The sequence below is a fragment of the Dendrobium catenatum genome, unplaced genomic scaffold (assembly GCF_001605985.2).
Source record: "Dendrobium catenatum unplaced genomic scaffold, ASM160598v2 original_scaffold_159283, whole genome shotgun sequence".
In the NCBI taxonomy this organism is placed as follows: domain Eukaryota; kingdom Viridiplantae; phylum Streptophyta; class Magnoliopsida; order Asparagales; family Orchidaceae; genus Dendrobium; species Dendrobium catenatum.
This window is the reverse complement of record NW_021477709.1, coordinates 1478-24459: the sequence shown is the minus strand read 5'-3', so window position 1 is coordinate 24459 and position 22982 is coordinate 1478. Positions and strand designations below refer to the sequence as shown.

The 22982-nt window shown below is 37.3% G+C and overlaps 1 protein-coding gene across 1 annotated transcript in view; it reads left to right on the top strand.

Moving 5' to 3' along the window:
• LOC110099674 (6-phosphofructo-2-kinase/fructose-2,6-bisphosphatase-like) overlaps positions 1-22459 on the top strand; it is a 57440-nt gene extending 34981 nt beyond the window's left edge. The window contains exons 7-12 of the mRNA XM_028692279.1: positions 6526-6617; positions 6698-6755; positions 6862-6936; positions 19952-19999; positions 21432-21529; positions 22249-22459. Coding sequence (XP_028548112.1) covers positions 6526-6617; positions 6698-6755; positions 6862-6936; positions 19952-19999; positions 21432-21529; positions 22249-22459 — 582 coding nt within the window. The remainder of the gene's footprint in view (positions 1-6525; positions 6618-6697; positions 6756-6861; positions 6937-19951; positions 20000-21431; positions 21530-22248) is intronic.
• The last annotated feature ends 523 nt before the right edge of the window (positions 22460-22982 follow it).

Sequence of the window (22982 nt, the reverse complement as noted above, 5' to 3'; positions counted from 1 at the left end):
CAAACTGTACACTTAGCCACCACTTCTACTACACTTCTCTTCATCCCTGGCCACCAAAAATATTCCTTCAAATCTTGATACATCTTGTTACTACCTAGGTGAATGGTATAACTTGAATAGTGAGCTTCTTGAAGAATATCCTTTCTTAAGTCTCCAACATATGGGATACAAATTCTGCCTCTATACCGTAGTAGCTCATCCTCATCAAGCTCAAACTCCTCCACGTGACATACCTTCACCATATTTAGGACTTTCTCAAATTCTACATATTGTGGCAAAGCTTCCCTTATCCTATCCTTCAATGTTAACTAAACGATCATCTGATTTAAAGCCACAAACTCTGCATCATTAGGCTGGACTATTGAAATCTCTAGCTTCTCCGAATCTCTTATCCACTCATGCTGTTGTGTAATCATCCAATTGGCACTACTAGAAGTCTTCCTGCTTAAGGCATCAGCAATCACATTTGCTTTACCTGGATGATATTGGATGTCCAAATCATAGTTCTTAATAAGCTCCAACCATCTCCTCTGCCTCAAATTCAACTCTTTCTGTGTGAAGATGTATTTTAAACTTTTGTGGTCAATAAAAATTTCACACTTAACCCAATAAAGTAATGTCTCCATAACTTCAGGGCAAAAACCATTGCAGCTAACTCCAAATCATGAGTTAGTTAGTTTCTTTCATGATTTTTCAGTTGCCTAGGCAATGACCCTTCCATTCTGCATTAGTACATAGCCCAACCCCTTGTGTGAGGCATCACTATAAAGATGAAATCCATCCGTCCCCGAAGGAATTGTAAGTACTGTAGTAGTCATCAAGCATTGTTTCAGCCTTTGAAAAATCTCTTCACACTGAACTGACCATTCAAACTTCACTACCTTTTGGGTCAATTTAGATAATGACATAGCTATTCGAGAAAACCCCTCAATAAATCTTATGTAGTAACGGTAGCTGGTCGAGGCCAATCTGCTATAGCTTGTACTTTATGCTAATCCACAAAAATCTCTCCATTATTGTTCATATGTCCTAAAAAGTTCACACTCTTCAGCCAAAATTCACACTTGGAGAACATAGCATACAGTTATTTTCATTCAATGCATATAACACCATCCTTAAGTGATTTTCATGTATCTCTTCATTTGGGGAATATACCAGTATATCATCTATGAATACTATCACGAATATATCTATTAATGGCTTAAAGATCCTTCATGATGTCCATAAACTTAGCAGGAGCATTTGTAAGTCTGAATGGCATCACCACAAACTCATAATGTCCGTATCTAGTATTGAATGCTGTCTTGCTATATCCTCTTATCTAATCTTAAGCTGATAGTATCCCGATCTCAAGTCTATCTGGGAAAACACAGAGGCACCCTCCAACTGATCAAACAAATTATCAATTCTTGGAAGAGGGTATTTATTCTTTAAAGTCAGTTTGTTCAATTCTCTGTAATCTATACAGAGCCTTAAACTTCCATCCTTCTTCTTCACAAAAAGCACAGGAACACCCCATGGAGAAGTGCTAGGCCTGATAAATCCTTTATTAAGCAATTCTTGTAATTAATCTTTTAATTCCTTCAACTTTTTTATTGCCATCTGATAAGGGGCTTTAGCAATAGGATCTGCTCCACTAACTAGCTCAATAGTAAAATCAATCTCTCTGCTTGGAGGTAAACTAGATAGATCATCTGAAAACTCTTCTGGATTCTCTTGCACAACAGGTATCTCCTCTAACCCCTTCTCTTCTTTCTTCTCGTCCTTAATATAGGCTAAAAAGCCTTCATAATCCTTCCTCAATAATTTGTATGCCATCAAGAAAGAGACTAACATGGAAGTTATGCTTTTTTCTCCTATGAATTTAAATTCTTTCTCTCATGGCATGCAAAATTTAAGTTCTTTCTTATTACAGTCTATGGTCACAAAGTGGCAAGACAACCAAACCATACCTAGGATCATATCAAATTCCATTAATGGCAATAACATAAGATCTGCTCCCAAGTTTTTATCACCTACAGTCAATTCCATATGACACTTTTTGTTGGTTTCCAGCCGACTCCCATTGGGCATCAAAACTGATAAGGGCTTGAGCATAATTGGAGGAGATAAGTCAACAGATTTAATAAACTCCTCCGAAATAAAAGAATGCAATGCTCTCGTATCAAACAACACATTGACATGCTTGTTACATACAAAGATTGTTCCTAAATACCATGCATGTAACATACCATAAAACTTATCTTACTCATATATCATGAAGGAAATCATTGACATTAAATAAAGTCCATACCTGTGATAACATCAGGAGAGTCTTTGGCTTCTTGTTGGGATAGACCATAAACCCTTGGCTGAATAGGTTGACAAGCTTGGCCTTGAGATGGAGTTGATGCAGTAGACTCCAGCATCATTGGCCTTTTAATTGTTCTCTGGGGAGCACTACCTATTCTGGCCTCTAGGGTAGACTTCTGTCCCAAGATAGGGCAAGATTTTGCCATGTGCCTTGGTTGATGGCACCAGAAACAGTTATTTGTGCCAGAAAGACACTCTCCCTTATGAGCCCTCCCATACTTATTGCATATAACAGGAGTGCTGCTCTCTGAAGTGTTAGGCTAGGGCTTCTTCCAGTTGGGTCTTCCAGACTGAAAATATTGGAAGACTTTGATCTATCTTCATTCTCTCTCTTTTGAAAATCTCTTCTTCTCTGAGTACTCAGCAAGTCACTCTCAATTCTTCTTGCCCTTTTAACCCAGGTAGCATAATCCTCAATGCCAAAAGAGATTAATGGTTGTCTAATGGTATCTCTTAAGCCACTTAGAAAGCGATGACATTTTTCTTCAGCATTTGGAATTAAATGAAAGGCATACTTAGAGAGCATTGTAAACTCAGCCTCATATTGTGCAATGGTTCTATCGCCTTGTACCAATCTATTGAATTTGTCTTGCATTTGTCTTCTAGCAGACATTGGTACATATCAGTCTCTAAATACCTTGACAAACTCCTCCCAGGTCACTTGGCTGCTAGGTCTTCCTCCAAAAGTCTCTTGTAATTGACTTCTCCATCATCTCTCTGCTTCTCCATTGAAGGCATAGGTAGCTAAGGTAACTCTTCTATCTTGAGGGCATATCATTCCTTCAAATATCTTTTCTATTCTCATTAACCAATCATCCGCCTTTATGGGTTCACCTCCTATGAATGATGGAGGCTTCATGTCTTGAAATAATTTCAAATTTTTGTCCATTACAGTGCTTTCACTACCTCCAACCTGAGTCTGAGTACTCTTTATCATTTGGGTCATGACTGCCATCATCTGTGTAAAAGAATAATAGTATTAATGCTACTACTTTGAGGCTCTACTACTGCTGGCAGATCTCTCCTGACCTTTCCAGTATTGCCATCAGTGACATCAATTTCAGGTTCCTCAGCCCTGATACATAATGCAACGAAATAATTTAAGCAATCTATAGCACTTGCATCTTATACTTATAGGATCATCCTATTGGCTCTTTCATATTAATCAATATTCTCAAATCTTTGCTCTGATATCACTCTTTGTCACGACCCGACCCTGTTAGCTCGCAAGTGCAAGGCGGGAACGAAGATCGGATAGTAAGAATTAAAAACTTTCACATTTCATTATACAAAACATCTTCCAATCATAAGAAAGAGCCACTAAAATAAAACCAAGAGGGAAATTTTCTTTCTTTCTATTCGTTCAACGACACATCTTCATAATAAATCAAAAAATAAAGTTTTCAAAATATGAAAGATGTCCAAAAACATTTCCTTACATATCATCTCTAATCCTTCTATCTTAAAATATCTAAAACAAAAAGACAAAACCTGCCGCCCATCGTCTCCATACGACCCCGTCATTATCCTTTATTAGGTTCTCCTGAAATTTGTCACATATGCAGGGTGAGTCACAACTCAGTAGATGTAAATGTCATTCAAATAAATTTAGATACAAGGGAAGAAACTACAACATGCTTTTATATCTCAATAAAAGAATAATCATCATATTCCAACATTTGTCTAAGGTGAAACATGTCTTTACATCAACCTTTAAGTTCTCAATTTTTGCATAATCTTTCAATTCATCCTCTTTAAACATTCATGCCTCAAATAAAAGCCACATATACATATAATATAAAGATGCAATGTTCCTAATATCTTAATATATATAACATCCGTCTTGAAAGTATCATTTGTACTGATCAGGTACATAAAAATTGGCCATTCCTTTATCTTTTGGTTCAAAAGAACCTCTTTTACCATTTGGCTTAAGAGAGCTCCATTATCATTGCTCAAAAGAGCTCCTTTACCATTGATGCTTCCGCGTCAACATGCACATAATTTTTATATATTTATAAAAGAGATTTATATAAACTATTCAAGAGTATGTTTTCATATGAAAATATATATTTTCTATGCTCAAATGTACATTTGCATGTAAAGAGAAGACATGTGTAGTACATGTAAAGGATGAAGCATGAGATTCAACATTGAGTTTTAGTATTGCATAAAACAAAAGGACCTTGCTTTTACATCAAGTGATCATGAGCTTTTATAAAGAAATATGCTAGTCATAATGATATCATAAATAGCATAAAAATGAATGCCATTTCAATGTATTTGTATGTAAAGAGCTTTCTAAGTTTAAAAGAATTCCATTTTACCAATCTCACCATAATGTGATCCGTCAAAAGTCCTTACGACACTTTCCTTTTAGGCAATCAAAATCTACAAGAGACAAACATAAGGTATAAACATAAGTTTTCTCCCTCTCAAACCTTTAAAAAGCCCTAGGTTATAAACATGTAACTATTTCATACACTAAGCTTTGATTTTCTATATAACCCCTCTCTCAAACCATGTTAATCTTTTTTTTTTTAATTTCCCCTAGAACTAGGATTTCAACACACATAAAGGGTTTTTCATGTTTTGAAAAACCCTAACTATTGGAGCATGGAAAATGTCTTCTGAAAGAATCTAGTTTCACAAAAAAACAAAAAAAACTTCATAACATCATTTAGAAACTCTCTTACAAAAACATTTTGAAAGAAAATCAAAATCGAATACAACAACAACATCAAGCCTTTATCCCACTACGTGGGTTGGCTGGATGAATCCTTTTTCTCCATTGTGTTCTATTAAAGGTCAAATTCTCGTTTAAATCTAATAAAGAAAGATCATTCCTAATATTTTCTAACCAAGTCTTTTTAGGTCTGCCTCTAACTTTTTTAACATAAGTCAAATCTAATACCTCTACTCTCCTAATCGGGTCATTGGAAGGCCGCCGTTTTATGTGACCAAACCATCTAAGACGACTCTCTCTAATCTTATCTTCTACTGGAGCTACTCCAATCTTTTCACGTATATGCTCATTTCTTATCCTATCTCTAAGGGTAAAGCCACTCATCCACCTGAGCATTCTCATCGCTGCCACACTTAACTTAATATTATGCTTCTCTTTTAATGGCCAACATTCAGCACCATAAAGCATTGTAGGCCTCACTACCATCTTATAGATTTTTTCCTTAAGTTTGAGGGGTACTTTTCTATCACACAACAAGCCCGATGCATTCCTCCATTTCAACCATCCAACTTGAATTCCACTATATATATATATATATATATATTTCAAATTTCCTTTAGAGATACATGTATTGATTTGCAATTGCAAATTTTCCTCAATTGCTTGGATCTTTGTTCTCTCGTCCCACGTGTAGGATGGTTTCATGAGGTATCTTTCTTGGGTGTTTAAGATGTTTTGAATGCGTCCGCAATATTCATTTCACAAAAATGAGTAACGATAAAATGATTTCAAGTACAATTGAGGCATTTTGACACGATTCCACATTTGTTGTTTGTTGTTTCCTATTTTACTATTTTGGTTAAGCTTTTGCCTGGTGATTGCCAGCGATTTCATTAGAAATCAAATGTTTGAAGAGAAAAGTTTCTGAATTCAGCCTACCCTTGTCTAATCTGCAATCATATCTGCAGATCTGTATATTTCTCAAAGAAAGTATTATATTTTCTTGAAAAATAATAGTAAGCATAACACAGGTTTAGACCATTGGGCGAAACACAATTTAAGACTGAGCTGGTAAAATGGAAATGAAAAGAGCTGTTTGAGAGGACACGATTTGATGGAAAGGAGCTACTCAGGAAAAGATTCGCGCTACTCTTAGCAGGATAGCAAGATTTAACTTCCATGGAAGTAAAATTCGGATAGCTTTCATAAAAAATAATTAACAAAGAATCATAAAATCAACTCCCAACAGTTGGGAGAAGACTGCTGATACCAGATTGGCGATGCTTCTACTTTCTAGGATGTCAGGAAGCACTTCTACAAGAAAGCTCATTTATCATGATTTTATTTGTGACGATAAGTCAAAAAACACCTTGCATTGTCTTCCTGAACTTTGTTATACAGATGGTATTTCTTTAATTATTTAAGAGTGACTTGCTTTAATTCCTTAAACTATACAGGCTTCAATTAAATGTTTCTTGTGCATGCAGATAATATTTTTGGAAACAATTTGTAATGATGAACGTATAATTGAAAGAAATGTACGTCTTAAAATTCAGAAAAGTCCAGATTATGCGGAAGAGTGAGTTGCTTTTTCTGTCACTTTCCAATTATATCCGGATTGTTTTGATATTTCAAAAATGTCGGTTCCTTGTGTTTTAGGACTGATTTTGAAGCTGGACAACGAGACTTCAAGGAGCGCCTTGCCAATTATGACAAGGTTCTAATATTGCTTTTTAGTAGAGGAACAATTTGTAACTTTAGTGATCTTAATATTTTCATGCTTTCTCCGTCTCCATAACAAAGTTTGTTTCTTGTCAATGCAGGTCTATGAGCCTGTGGAAGAAGGTTCCTATATTAAGATGATTGACATGGCCAGTGGGAACGGAGGGCAGATACAAGTAAGCGTTCTTCATTTTTTTGTTGACTTCAACCAGAATTCAAACTTCTATATCCTTTTACAGTTAGAACAGTCCCCTGTAAGAGTCGAGGAATGGAGAAATGGGTTTTTACCAGCACTTCCTCTATTGAAAAATTTGAGATAGGTGCAGTTGAGAATTGGTAGAATTATTGTGAGAACTTGTCAATTGTCATTTGATGCCACACATATCATTCTACGAGATTTTTTAAGCCCCATCTTCCAATTAGCTAAACTACACTTTAATTGTAAATAACGGTTTAAGCTTTAGAAAACAGAGGTGTCTAAACTTAGTATGCTAGCAAGAGAGTAAGAAAAAAGCGAGGTTTTGGTGGAGAGGGAGAGGAGGGAGAGGAGATAGAAAGAGTATGAAAAGATGAATTAGGAGAAAGTGGGAGAGGGAGAAGAGAGGTGCTTAGGAGGGAAAGAGGGGTGAAAAGCATCCATGGCATGAAGCTTCATTTCTTCACTTTATTATCATCAATCCTTCATAAGATATGGAATCCCTATTTTAAAGAAAACACGGGAGAGGCTATGATGAAAACTTTGGCCATGAACCTTTTTGCAAATATCTCATGCATCCTAGTGACATGAAAATGAACGGAAATGTAACAAAATGAAAAACATGTTATGGAACAAAGTAAAGAGACAATGTCAACTTTGAAAGCAAGTTTAGAAGCATGTCAAATATTTGTGTCTATGGGGTTGTACTACATCTCGTGTTTGAAATAATTCTCCTCTAAAGATTGGATGCCAATTTAATTATCCAAAATAGAGGTGTCATCAAGGAAAATCCTAGAGGTTCATAATGGAAAACGCTTGAGTTATTCTCAGGAGGATAGTCTCACTAGTGAATCAAGAATCAGTGCTATGTAGATTGTCTAGTAGTTATATCGTCAATAAGAATCTTCTAAAAAATGTTGTTAGAAGGAGGTTTTCGACGGCAAGATGCATGTTAATATTAAAAAAGTCACATCGCTTCCCAATTGAAAGGTTGAATTTATGTCTACTTGTTTATTCATATAAGAGTGTTTGGAAGAGCAATGTTTAATAGGGTTTATAGATAGAGAGAGAGAAACTAAATATAATGTTTGGGAAAGAGATAGTTATTTTGACTAATTGTAGTAAAATAACACTACAGAAAATTTGCTCATTATCGGCAGTTTTTGCCGGCGGTTTACTTGTAAATACCAGTAGTTTTGAATAAAACCGGCGGTTGTCACACCGCCAGAAAAAATGGCGTCGGAAATCGTTGCCGACGGTGTTTTTCCGACGGTTTATTTCCTCGATGGCTTTCCGGCGGCATACACCGCCAGTTATCGCTGGTGTTGTTACCGGCGGCTTCTCGGCCGTTCGATCGCCTGTACAAATATCGTCGTTCGACCGCCGGTAGACCGTCGGGAAACGTACCGGCGGCTAACCGGCGGTCATAGCCGAAGGCATTGCCGGCGGTTGTAGCCGCCGGCGTGTCTCCAAACAACCATCGGACAGCATCGGTAAACCGCCGGTAAAATACTGGCGGTTATAAGAGATTTCGGGTGGCGTCAATCAGCCGTCCGGTATCGACGTTTCCGACGGCTAAACCGCCGGTTAGCCACTGGAAACCTATAGCACCGGCGGCTTTTCGGCGGTTGTCACACCACCAGAAAAAACGACATTGGAAATCGTTGCTTGCGGCATTTTTCGGACGGTTTATTTCCCCGATGGCTTTCCGGCGGCATACACCGTTGGTTATCGCCGGTGTTGTTACCGGCGGCATGTCGGCCGTCCGACCGCCGGTACAAATACCGTCGTTTGACCGCTGGTAGACTGCCGGGAAACATACCGGCGACTAACCGGCAGTCATAGCCGCCAGCGTGTCGCCGAACAACCGCCGGACAGCGTCAATAAACCATCGATAAAATACCGGTGGTTATAAGAGATTTTTGACAGCGTCAATTAGCTGTCCGGTATCAACGTTTCCGGCGGCTAAACCGCCTGTTAGCCGCTGGAAACATGTAGCACCTCAAAAAAAAAAAATGCCAGCCTTTCCTCTATTTGAGGGATTTTCACCCTAAACTCTAAACATTCACAGAAAACAATAACTACAATTTTGGGCAACACGCCACTATAATCCATCACAGCATAATAATTATCGCAAATGTATTCATAAATTAAACCAAACAAAACAATAAATAAAATCAAAGTTCTAATTTCACAAGTTCAACCAAGTTCATTAAACCAAAGTTCTAAGTTCAATAAGTTTAACCAAATAAGTTTACAATCAATTCATCATAAGTTCATGAAACATAAAAAAGTGCTAATCCTCAGCTATATCCTCACTGTCTCGAGATGCATGTGGCTGCTCTGTCTCTTGCTCTTTCTTCCTTTGATTTTCATCTCTGTTGGATTGCAGCTCTACTTGCATTTCATTTTGAATCTTTCTTATCTCTTCAATCTCTCTAGTCAGCGCTGCAACCCTCTGGCTTATAGTTTCATCAGCTCCACTTGGATCACAAAATGCTGAGGTGGATGAATTGCCCTCATAAGCATAGCCCTGTGAACCCAAGCCATATACCCTCCCCTCTGTCTTCCACCAACAACATCTGACCATGTATGATACTCAGAAATCTCAGTCGATCCTGAATATGATCCCTCACCAGTGGACTGCCGACTTTCCCAAGCTCGTACAAAATCATCATGCAAGAATAAATCTATAAAATATATTGATATTACAATTAATTTTATTAAAATAATTTAATATTCCCAAACTCCAAAAAATTATACTCGCATGAGCCTTCTTAGCCTTTTCATCAACCCACTGATGGTCAGCTTGATGTTGATGAGTTCTTGTATGCAACTCCAGAGTTGTTGGCTCCCGACCAAGGTACTCTTTCTGAAAATATAAGATATAGTTATAATAACATAAATATATTTAATAAACTAATTTAAAACTCTTACCAGTTATCGTCTATGTTCCGTATGAGAAGCAGATCCACTAGTATGAAGAGAGCTTCCTAAATCCCCACAGTCAGAGGCTCTGTTCTGCTTATTCTGCTCTCTTATTTTTTTGAACTTAGGGGTCGCCCAAGCTCTACTTAGATCAGCCCATATGCCCTCTCCAATCCATATTGGACGCTGCCCGGACTTTCTAATGTACGTGAACATGTCCCTGAGATGGGTCGCTCCTCTCCTCTCAAAATTGATTATGATCCTCGTGCTATGCTCAGGTAACCATCTAAATTCTTTTTGTAAAAATTTATGCATAACCAAAAAGATTAATACAAATTAAATCAAACATTTGAATTCATACCAAATAAGTATACCTGAAATTCTCCAAACCACATATCCCTAACCTCCTTTGGAATCTTCTTCCATGATAAATAAGGATCATCATATTTGTTCTTTATAATATCCTTGATCTTATGTGTAGGTGGTCTTGAAGGATTGAAGCTGCAGGTTATTTTTTTGTCAATAACATATAATATATCAAAATACAATTAACTTAATAACATAAGCTGAACATACTTATCGCCCTCAGGCTTAATGTATCGACGCTTATCTGCTGCAGCTGCATGATCCCCAGCACTAACCTCTGCTGGTCTAAATGGTCCACTGTGTTCTGGCTGCACCGAATATAGATAATAATATAGATAAGGGTAAGGAGGGTGAGGACCAGTGGATGGATCTGCTGCCTGTGATGATGGTGGGGGGGTAATATGGATAGAATGGAGCCGTATGTGTCTGATCTGGAGAGAGAAAGTGAGGACTCGTTAAGGGAGGAGGGAAGTAGCCAGGCAAGGGTGGTGGTAAAACAGTAGGTAGATCTGATTGACCCTGACCTTGCTCACTCGAGGACTGCTGCTGGCTCCTGGGTGGTGGTGGTGTAGGTATAACCGGTGGAACTGATCTTTGTCCCTCACCTTCATCAGGCTGTTTGGCTATGTTGGGAGTAACACTCAGCTTCTTCCGGCGGAACTTTGAGCCAAATGATTTACGAGAAGGATCGTCACCTGAAGCCATTTGCATTAAAAGAAATAATTAGTAAATCATTGTAATATATAAAAAGTACAACTCTACAATTCTAAATATTACAGAATACAAATAAAAGAAGCAATTAATAAAGCAATTAATGAATTACAAAAATAAAGAATGTCAGAATACAAATAAATAATTAATATTTTTATTGCTTAGAATTCAAAAAGTAAAATTTTAAATATTACAAAATGTAAAATTCTATAATTCTAAATTATAAAAACTACAATTCTAAATTACATATCGATCCTTTTGGTCGTACTTTATTCTTAACATATTTTTTCAACATGTTCAAATATATATTAAACAATTACAATTATTAAGTTAATAAAAATATGTTATCTCAACTTATTCAAAAATATTGGAGACTTAATAAAAATATATTTTACCTCTCAAAAGGATACATCTAATGATATTGTACTGGTCCACCAACTCTAGCTTCGTATGATAGATGGACTGGAAGATGTTCCATAGAATAAAAAAAACTCGGGAAAAATATTTTTTTTAACTTGTAGAGGATGATTGGTATGCTATTCTCGCTCCTCCGTAAAGCATCTTGGCTTAGTTTAGATGAACATAAGTTTTTGAAGAAAATGCTAAGCTCAGTCAACGGATTTGATATGTAATCGGGTAATATACATACTATGATCGAAAGAAGAACCTCCATACTTATGTGACAATCATGACTTTTTAGTTCAAATAGCCTCGCAGATTTCATGTCAACACATCGGCTTATTTATGTTCCATAGCCATCAGACATTTTTAAACCTTTAAACCACTAACATATTGATCTTTTTTGCTCTAACGTGAAAGAGTACGGTGCTTTGGGCTTCATTGTTTTGCCGTTAGTTGTTATTACTAACTCCAAATTTTTTCACTGGCAGTACTCTTTATTGTCCATCCTTGATTTGATATTATCTTTATGTTCCATAGCCATCAGACATTTTTAAACCTTTAAACCACTAACATATTGATCTTTTTTGCTCTAACGTGAAAGAGTACGGTGCTTTGGGCTTCATTGTTTTGCCGTTAGTTGTTATTACTAACTCCAAATTTTTTCACTGGCAGTACTCTTAATGTTCATCCTTGATTTGACATTATCTTTACTCTTACTTTTAACATCCATAATTGTATTAAAAATGTTATTCAAAAAGTTCTTCTCAATGTGTATAACATCAAGATTATGCTTTATCAAATTAGTTCTCCAATATGGTAATGTCCAAAAAATATTTTTTTTAATGCAATTATATTCAACACCATATCCCGGATATTTAGACTCTGATAGCATTGGAAAATCAATAATTGTTGAAATGTCAGAAAGTCTCTGTAGTATATCATCATCACTTAACCTCTAAATTTGATGATTAGCAGATAGAAACATGCGATGACAATCAAACCAAGTATTTTTCTCTACATATTTTAGTGTGAAAGCTTTACTATTCTCCATGCAGTAAGGACATGCTAATTTTTCTGCTGTGCTCAAACCAGACAACATATCATAAGCTGGAAAATCACCAATGGTCCACAACAATACAGCTCGAAGGAGAAAATTTTGTTTTATTAATATATCATATGTGAGCACTCCTTCCCATAATAATTTGAGGTCATCAATTAATGATTGTAAAAAAATATAAATTTTTGCTTTTGGATTATTTGGTCCATGTATTATAAGAGTTAAGAACATGTATGGAGTAGTCATACACATCTCTGGTGAAAGGTTGTATGATGTTAATATAACTGGCCAACAAGAGTACGATGTAGCTGTTTGACTATATGGGGTAAAATCATCGACACATAATCCCAATCTTATGTTGCGGGATTCAGCAGGAAATAAAGCATGCACTCAATCAAAATGTTTCTACGCTTCAGCATCTGATGGATGAGAAAGAACACCACTTTTTGCTATTTTCTCCTTATACCATTTCATATGGTCTGCTGATCTCATTGATGCATAGAGTCGCTGAAGTCTTGGAATGATCGATAAATAAAATAAACGGGAATATGAAACATCTTTCTTTTGACGATGTTATTTTCTCAAGTTTGGCTTAAACCGAGAAGCATTGCAGGTACAACAATAAACTTCTGTTGCATCATCCTTGTAGTATAACATACATCCATTGATACAACAATTAATTTTTATAGCAGTGAGACCCAACTTGGATACTAATTTCTTCTTTCGGTACACGTCTGAGGGAAGTAAATTGTCCGTTGGATTAGTTTTATTGAGAAGACCAATAAAGTCATTGAAACAATCACGGGGAATATTATACTCAGTTTTAATACTTATCATCCTCACTGCAATGGATAATTCTGAATGGGTACTGCAACCGTCCCAAATTGGTTTTTGAGCTGCATGTAGTAACTCAAAGAATTTTTTGGGTTTCTGCATTTGGTGGCTCTTCCACACTAGCTCTTAAATTAAGTTACATCAAAATAAGTTCTTCGTAGGGTCTACTCATTTGATCTTCATCAAATGTTTCATAAGCTGTTGATGAACCGGCATGAACATCTCTGTGTGGCACGTACTCGCCATGTGATGTCCAAATCCAGTAGTTTGGAAGAAATCATCTACGATATAAATCAAGCTTCACATTATCGGGCTTGAGGAATGCTTGATTTTTATGCTTCAAACATTGATAAATGAAGGCAGCTGAGATGCAACTTGAATGAAAGTTTCAAGTCCCTGTATAAATTCATCTGTCAATCATTTTCGACCCGACAACAATCTGTTATACATCTAATATCTCTCTTCATGGATAGTCATTTGGACGTTGAAGCAAATGTTCCCCTACACAGTTATGAAAATATTTATTAGAACACATGTGTAAACCTTAACAAGTGTACGTGCTATACTTTCAAACAAATATACTTTACTTGAATTGGAATGCATTGTCTACCTCTACCTTTATTATCATAAGTCAAATCTAATACCTCAACTTTCCTTACCGGGTCATCAGAAGGCCCCCGTTTAATGTGACAAAACCATGTAAAGCTACTCTCTCTAATCTTATCTTCCACTGGAGCTACTCCAACCTTATCAGGTATATGCTCACTTCGTATCCTATCTCTAAGTGTTAAGCCACTCATCCTTCTCTTTTATTGACAACGTTTCGACACCATAAAGCATTGCAGATCTCACCACCATCTTATAGAATTTTTACTAAAGTTTGAGGGGGACTATTCTATCACACAATAACAAGCCCGATTCATTCCTCCATTTCAACCATCCAACTTGAATTGTGCTGATAATATCCCCTTCTATTTCACCATCACTCCGAATAAAAGATCCAAGATATCTAAAACGTGTAATTTTATTAATTACTTGATCGCCCAAAGTCATAATCCTCTCACTAGGTCTATTGCTACTAAAATTACACTCTATATATTCAGTTTTAGATCTACTAAAGCGAAAACCATTAGACTCTAAAATTGACCTCTATAATTCGAGTTTACCTTCAACTCCCTCTATAGTCTTATCAACATGTAGAATATCATCAACAAAAAGTATACAACAAAGTACATCCAAGGCGACACTCTCTAATCTCATCATCCACTGGAGGTACTCCAACATTTCCATGTATATGCTCATTCCATATTCTATCTCTACGGGTAAAGCCCAAATTAAGTCACAAACCGCTCACTAGGTCTATTGCTACTAAAATTACACCCCATATATTCAGTTTTAGATCTACTCAAGCGAAAACATTTAGACTCTATAGTTGACCTAGTTTACCTTCAACTCCTTCAATTCTTTAGTCTAGTGAGAACAAAAAGCATACACATCAACAAAATACATACAACAAGGTACATTCTCTCGTCGAAGAGAGAGAGAGAGGTGAGGAGATGAAATGAAATGTGAGGCTCGGGCTGGTTTATTTTAGGGCTTTTACTGGCTGGGTTCCGGTGGCTCAAACCGCCGGTACTTAAATCACTTAACACCGATGGTTTTAGCTGCCGGTATACCGCCGATAACTTTTAAAGCTGGCGGTTTACCGGTGGCATAAGCATGCATAACGACCGGTTTGACACCGGCGGCCAAATCGTCGTTAGTACCGGCGGTTAGACAACCGCCGGTCAAGGACGCTGGTAATGGATGAATTTCCTGCAGTGTAAGTTGTTAGAGGCCTCTTGAGGGGCTTAGATTTGTGCTTTGGGTGCATCATGTATATTTTTATTTACATGTTCTACATCTTCAAGATCTATGTGCAAGTTTCATTGAGGGCAAGTATTTTCATTATGGATAGTATTGCCACATGTAAAGTAAGTAACACTAATGGTTTTCGAGCTAGAGGTTCCAGGTGGAGTTATTTTTAATCACTGAGTCCTTGGGAGCTAATGTGGTGAAAGTTGTGAGATGTGGTTGGGATTGCTTTCAAATGAAGTCATAAATTTTAGAGTTTGGGATCTAAGATAATGCTCACTCTGAGCTGGAACTCAAAATGCATCCTCAAGATAGTAAATATCTGGAGTTAATATTTCATGACGGATATCGGTTCTTAACCCATATCGAATTGGGGAACACTGGTATCAGAGCGGTATCCTGGTTGAAGTCGAAGCCTTTCCTTGCTGATTTTTACGGAATTTTCCCCTCCAAAGTCAGATTTCTGCTATTTGAAGACCAAAATTATTGATTTTTGCCTTGGAAGAATGACTTGGAGGAGACATGAGCCAAATTAAAGCAATGGTGGAGTATAAAATTTTCTCCATGGAGGATAAGTTTTCCAACCTAGAGGAAATGATGAAAAAGGTATTGGATCTTCACAACCAAATGACAACATCAGAGGCAAGAGTGCCGGTCGGAGGAAATACAAATTCCGGCCACCGGAGGGATGATCACAATGCGGAGATATTGGAGGGAGAAGAAAGAAGACCTCATATAGAGCCTATTCATAGGGAGGAGATAGGACGGAGGTATTAGGAGAGGCGTATGTTGGGTATGAGCAAATGAGTGCTGATTTTGAAAGGAGAGTGCTTAATCCTGATCGGAGAGGTGTTGATTTTGAAAGGAGGGGGATTTAAAGATGAGTTTGGGTATGAGCACAGAAGGGATGATCAAAAGACTCAGGGGTACCGCCTACTTGGGGAATTAGGAATTATAGACGAATAAGGGGGAACGGGGAAGATCCGAAGTAAGAATGCTAAAGATGTCTATCTTTGAGGGAGAGGATGCAACATGGGTAGATCTACAAGGTGGAGAGGTATTTCACCGTTAATGGGTTGATGGGAGGAGGAACGATTGATGACAGCTAGCCTGTGTTTGGAGGGAAAAGCATTGCCTTGGTACCAGTGGAGAGACATTAGGTGGCCCATACGGAGTTGGGGAGAGTTCAAGGATAACTTTTTGGAATGTTTTCGAACCTGGAGGAGAGAGAATTTTTATTTGTAGTTTTTTTCCATGACACAGGACGGATCAGTGGTGGAGTATGAGGAGAGGTTTGAGTACTTAGCTAGCCAACTGGATCGGCTCTCTGAGATCATACTGGATGAGAATTTCATAAAAGGGCTCAAACCAAAGATTAGGGGCGGTAGTTAGAGTGATGAGGCTTCATGATTTGGGAGAGGCTATGGAACTAGCACAACTAGTGGAGGATTAGAAGCACTTGGAGAAGGGGGTCAGAGACAGCTGTTTTGGAGGCTCATACAAGATGACTACCACATTTTTGGCACCCAAGGAGCCGCCAATGGGTGTTCCTTAGGAGACCCCAAAGGAGAAGCCTGTATGAGGGGAAAACTTCAAGCAGCTCACTGAGGAGCTGGAGGAGAAGAGGGAGAAGGGATTGCACTTTAGATGTGATGAAAAATATATATCAGGGCACATGTGTAAGGACTGAACTCTTCAAACTCTTACTTTCTGTGATGGTGAGGAAGTTGAGGAGGGAGGTGGGAGTGAGGCTTTGGTAGAGGAGGAAGAGCTACATCTAGACATGGAGAAGATCTCCCTGAACTCAATGGTGAGATTCACTCCAAATCACACTATGAATGTAAAAGAAAAAATTCCAGTTAGGATGGTAGTGGTGCTGATAAATGATGGTGCTACTACAATTTCATCTCCAACAAGGTCATAAACCAATTAGGAGTGAATTTAATGGACACAAGGTATTATGGAGTGATGATGAGCACTGGGAAGATGGAGATGGGTAGGGCTGCAAACGAACCGAGCCGAGCCGAGTATGTGAGTGTTCATGTTTGTGTTCATTTAATATCAGCTTGTTTAAGTTTGGTTCATGTTTGTTCGAGCTTTATTGTTTGTGTTCATGTTTGGTTCATTTAAATTAATGAGTGTTCATGTTCGGTTCATGTTCGTTCGTTTAGTACTTATCGAGCTTGTTCGTGAACATATTTAATGAAATTTTTTTAACTATCAAACAAATACGTTCATGAACATATCTATGATCAAACACATTTATAATAAAAGCAATTGTTTATGTAATAATGGCAATGATTATTTATATTTATTAATTTTATAGTCAAATATTAATTATTTTTATCTACCTTATTCACGAGTTCAAAATCGAACACGAATCAAGCTTAATGTCGAGCTTGTTCACGAACTTCAAATGATGTTAATGTCGAGCTTGTTCACGAACTTCAAATGATGTTGTTCGCGAACATAAACGAGCCGAATGCATTAGTGTTCAAGTTTGTTTATTTAAGAATCGAGTATTTAAAATATTGTTCAAGTTTGTTTGTTTAGCTAATTAAACGATCACAAACGAGCTTTAATCGAACCGAACAACGAGTATCTCGTCGAACGTTTGGTTCGCTTGCAGCCCTAGAGATGGGTAGAGGAGTGTGTAGGGGAGTGGTTTTGACCATACAGGGGGTCCAGGTGAGAGAGGACTTTCTTCCATTTGAGTTGGGGAGCATTGATGTCATCCTTGGAATGAAATTGCTATAGACCTTGGGGGTACCAAAGTTAATTTGGGAACACTGACGATGGAGCTGGTGATGGAGGAAAGAAGGGTGATGATCATGGGTGATACTGGGTTATCCAAAGGCATTGTGTCTCTCAAAATCATTATGAGGACCATACAAAAGATGGCAGTAGGATTTTTGGTGGAGTTAATAGTGCTTAGAGGGGATCAAATTGGAGGAGGGGGAGACATACCTCCTTCAGTATAGCTACTTATACCGTAGTTCAGTGTGGTCTTTCAGCCATCGCAAGGATTGCCACTACCGAGCGAGCGAGAGCATGCCATCACCTTAAAGGAGGGGGGGGGGTCTCCGATTAGTGTCAGGCCATACCATTATCCTCAGATTCAAAAGGACGAGATTGAGAAGCTGATCTGAGATATGTTGGAGGCAGGGATCATCAAGTCGAGTGTGAGTCATTTTTCTAGCCCGATCTTACTAGTTAAGAAGGATGAGAGAAGGAGATTTTGTATTGGCTGTTGGGCCTTAAAAAGGAGATTATGCTAGACAAGTTTTCCATTCCGGTGATGGATGAGTTGATGGATGAGCTATGTGGAGCAGTGGTGTTACGAAGATGGATCTGAAGTCTGGATACCATCAGATCAGGACGAGAGAGGAGGATGTTCTAAATATCACATTTAGGGCTCACGAGGGACACCACGAGCTCTTGGTGATGCCTTTTGGCTTCACTAATGTCCCTGCTACATTCCAGCCACTCATGAATAGGGTGTTCCGGCCATATCTCAGGAGATTTGTATTTGTTTTCTTTGATGACATCCTAGTGTACAACAAGCCAGACGAGGAGTATTTGAAGCACTTGAGGGTGGTTTTAGAAGTGTTACAACCAGCTGAGGGCCAACCTAAAGAAGTATTATTTTGCACAGGCCAGCATGGAGTACTTGGGGGCACGTGATATCTTAAGTGGTGGTGGTTGCTGATTAGTCTAAGATTGAGGCAATGCTGAAATGGCCTCTACCTAAGAATATGAGGGAGCTGAGGGGTTCCCTAAGATTGATTGGATACTATAGGAGATTTATGAGGGGATACAGTACCATAGCCTGGCCATTGATAAAGTAGCCGAAGAAGGATAGCTTCTTATGGGGAGAAACGGCTACCTATGCCTTTGAGAGATTGAAGAAGAGGCCATGACCACGGTAACAGTCCTGGCCTTACTAGATTTCAGCCATATTTTCATGGTAGAGACTGATGCATTGGAGTATGGATTGGGGGCAGTTCTCATGCAGAATCACAGGCCCATAGCTAGAGCTAGGCTGAAGTCAGTCTACGAGAGGGAGTTGATGGTGATTGTGTTGGCTATGCAGAAGTGACGACCTTGCTTATTGGATCAACATTGCATCATTAGGACAGACTAGAGGAGCTTGAAGTACCTATTAGGGTAGAGAATGGTTATCGAGGATGATTAGAGATGGCTGTCAAAGCTGTTGGGCTATGACTTTGAGATTCAGTATTGATAGGGTTAGAGAATAAGACGACTGATGCATTTTTTTTTTTTGGAACTTGAAAATTGTTCTAGTGTCAAGTTTTTAAGATGCATTAAAATGAAAACATTTGGACAGACCCTATAAATATGGTTATTCGTGAATATGCATCACATTTTTATTTATGCATTTTATATGAACATGATAGAAATGGGTTATTATTCTTACTATAATAGTATATTTAAGACATTTTTTTGGATCATGAATATGTTAAAATATGTAGTCCTTTGGGGTTCACCTAACGACTACGAGCATATGAATATCTTTTACATATTCATATTGGCAAATAAATATAGTCTCTCTTAATGATCTTGTAAAAATAGTTTGTACATCTTTTGAAAATTCATTGAAATAAGTATATAAACTTTCTTTTGATACCGAAAATGATCCCTATTTAGTAAAAGCAACTAGGATAATTATTATGGCTTATGAGAACCTCTAAAACAATATAAAAGTTTGCTCTGGGAAACTTAATATCTAGTGCTCACCTTGCTTTCTTGAGATCACATGTATATACTGCTTATTCGTTTTATTCATTAAGCTTGCTATTTTGATCATCTTATTCTGCTCCAGGTCAACAACATTAGTGGATATCTTCCGGGTCGAATTGTCTTTTTCCTGGTACTTTTTCAACTTCTAAAATATTTCTTTTCAATATGCGAAGAAAAATCAAATGTATTGCCAATTATGTGGCGAACATAAGAATCTGTTTTTTAGTTTTCTGGTTCACCCTTCAAACAAAATCCATAGATGCAGTGGAATTTGTCCTGTTCTTATTTTTGTCTTACCGGATGGCTTACTGTCTCTGAGCTGACAGTGTAGGAGTGGGAGTCATTACCCTCAGTTCTCTGCTGGAACAACGTAGTTTTGTTATTCATGCTTGGATGTAGGCTTCAGTTTGTTGTTTGTTGGACATTGTGGGCTCTTATAATGATACGAGCTTGTTATGATTGCTAAAAACATATCCGAATCAGAAATGCTCTGTGGAGATGCTTTGTGATTTAATATGAGCTTAAGCATGGCGGATAGATTGGAGGATGGTTGAACTATAAAAACAAAAAATTATGATCTCTACTCATTACATTCAGTTTCCTCTTGATTTTCTTAATTCATAAGCTAGTATCAATGAGATGAACATGTAAAATAAAGATGCAATTAACAAGTGGATTCTGTAATCCTTTAAAGTAAGTTCATTCACCGTGACAATGTGAAATAGAAATTTCGGCCCTGGAAACCTCTCAGTACTTGCTTTCTTCTGAAATCTCCCTGGTTTCATCTCATTAAGAAAAAGCAAAAAACATGTAGGAAGTTACAAGGAAACAATGAGTATCCAAAGCATCAAAACCTCTTGTAAAATCAAACAGTTGCTTGAAACAGATTTAATGGTTTACATTGATGATTGATATCCGCATCATTTTATTGATGTGACTTCTTCACCATCCATCCAAAAATATGTTTGTGAGATAACATTGAGCCAAACAAATTTTCTCCTTTTTTAGGTTGGAGAGACATCTATTGTTCCTTTCCTTCCAAATATTCCACACTGCTGAAAGAAAGAAGTCTCAAATTGCCATTGAATCTTTCTTGATATAGGAGTCTTCTCAACAGGAAAAAAATATTTTGATACAATTTGCCGTTATCGTAACTCCAAATTTTCAGTATACCCTTCTCGTAGTATTTCAGATAAAACAACGGTTAAAGAAGATATTAATATTATCACGTCCCTCTAATCAATCATGAGATATAGTAGAGGTCCGGAATTTGGTCATGTATATTTTTTCACTAACATCCATCATGACTTTTACTGTACAAGATCTATAGTAGGAAGAAAATTAGTTTATTTAGATTTGAAACAGACGCGTATGAATAGATTCAAGAACCTCAGCTTGAGTTGATTAATCTTTCCCTTTCTTAGCATTAATTACCATTTTGGAAGTTCCAAAAAATCTAAATGATGAAAGTAGTGGAAGCTCTTCTCACCCCTTTGCTTGTCTTTATAATTTTTTTTTATTTTTTTAATATTATTATCAATTTTCCTATGCTGTGTTTGCAGGTCAACACTCATCTCACACCACGCCCTATTCTGCTGACTCGGCATGGTGAAAGCCAAGATAATGTTAGAGGAAGAATTGGCGGTGATTCAGTTTTGAGGTTTGATTTTTTTCTCCCCATTTTTTTCAACTTGAGCACTTCAGTAAGGGTAGGATTCTTTTCATTCAAGAAGTTAATAGATTATCATTTTTTTTATAAGTTAATAGATTATCATTAACTTAATTTTGGTTAGAATATGGGGTTTTGTACTGTAATTCAAGCAAACACATATTAGAGCTTTCTGCAGCATGCATGAGAGAAGGATGTCATTGTCACGTTCATCATCATCCTATTTTCAATAACTAAAGCTCAATGAATTTTGTTTTGATTGATTTAAGAAACACACGTCCTTTTCTTTTACTTTTTGAGCTACATGCTATGTAACGTGTGTCTAATTATCTTTCTCATGGTAATGTTCATTTTCAAGCATCAGATAATATGGATAAAAGACAGGTTCCTCTCTGTTTATATTCTTCAGCAATTTCTGCGGGAAAGAAATATTATCATTATTTAATCTAGATAACTTTCGTGTTTGAAACAATTCCAGGAATCCTTATATTCACATTGTTATGATAGGTGAATTTTGACACACCTTTTATAGCCATTTTTTGGGAGAAGGTAAAATGTTGTTATTACTTCCAATAACTGAATGTTTTCCATTATTGAAAACGTGTCATGCTAACTATCTGTTTTTGCAAACCCATTGCTGAAACAGTTTTAATTTTAATTCTTAATTCATTATTAACGTAGTAACATATTAATTAGATTCCTTTGAACAGTGACTTGGGCAATATTTACTCGAAGAAACTTGCAAATTTTGTTGAGAAAAGACTGAAATCTGAGAGGACTGCTTCTGTAAGAATTATTTTGATCCCTTCCTCCCCCCCCCCCCCCCCCCCCCCCCCCAAAAGGGGGGGACTTACACACACACACACACACTCTTCTTCACTTATCTCTCATTCTGTGACTAATGGCTTCGAATTTCACTAAAGGAATGATCAACATATGCCTTCTTAACTCAATTACGAGAATTCATATTGTTATGTATCACATTCTTTCATTTAATTTTGTTTGCTTATGAAGTACTATTGCAAATGATAAATTTATTCCCCTCTGTTAATAGATAAGGCTTTTGAAAGAAATTCTTTAAGTTTGCAGGCAGGATAGAAAATTTTGCAGATTGATGATGTAATTGTCTTTAAATAATTTCCTGCATGCTAAATGGCAGTAATAGTTACTACTACAAAGTGTTATCATTTTCTTATTGGTGCTATTATGAATTTGATAATTAACTTATAAATTTTCAGTTTTGATGCTATTATGACCTGTGGGCTCCGAAAATTCGGCCCCGGCCTCCCCGCCGCGCGATTTATTTTTATTCGGGAGGGAGTTTTAACGGACTAAGTTCCGGGGTAAATTTTGGAAGGCAGATGGGTTTGTAGATAAGACACTACCCAGAGATTTCGCCCTCATTTTGTGAGGACTTTATGATCTGAGTTCTGGTTTCCTATAG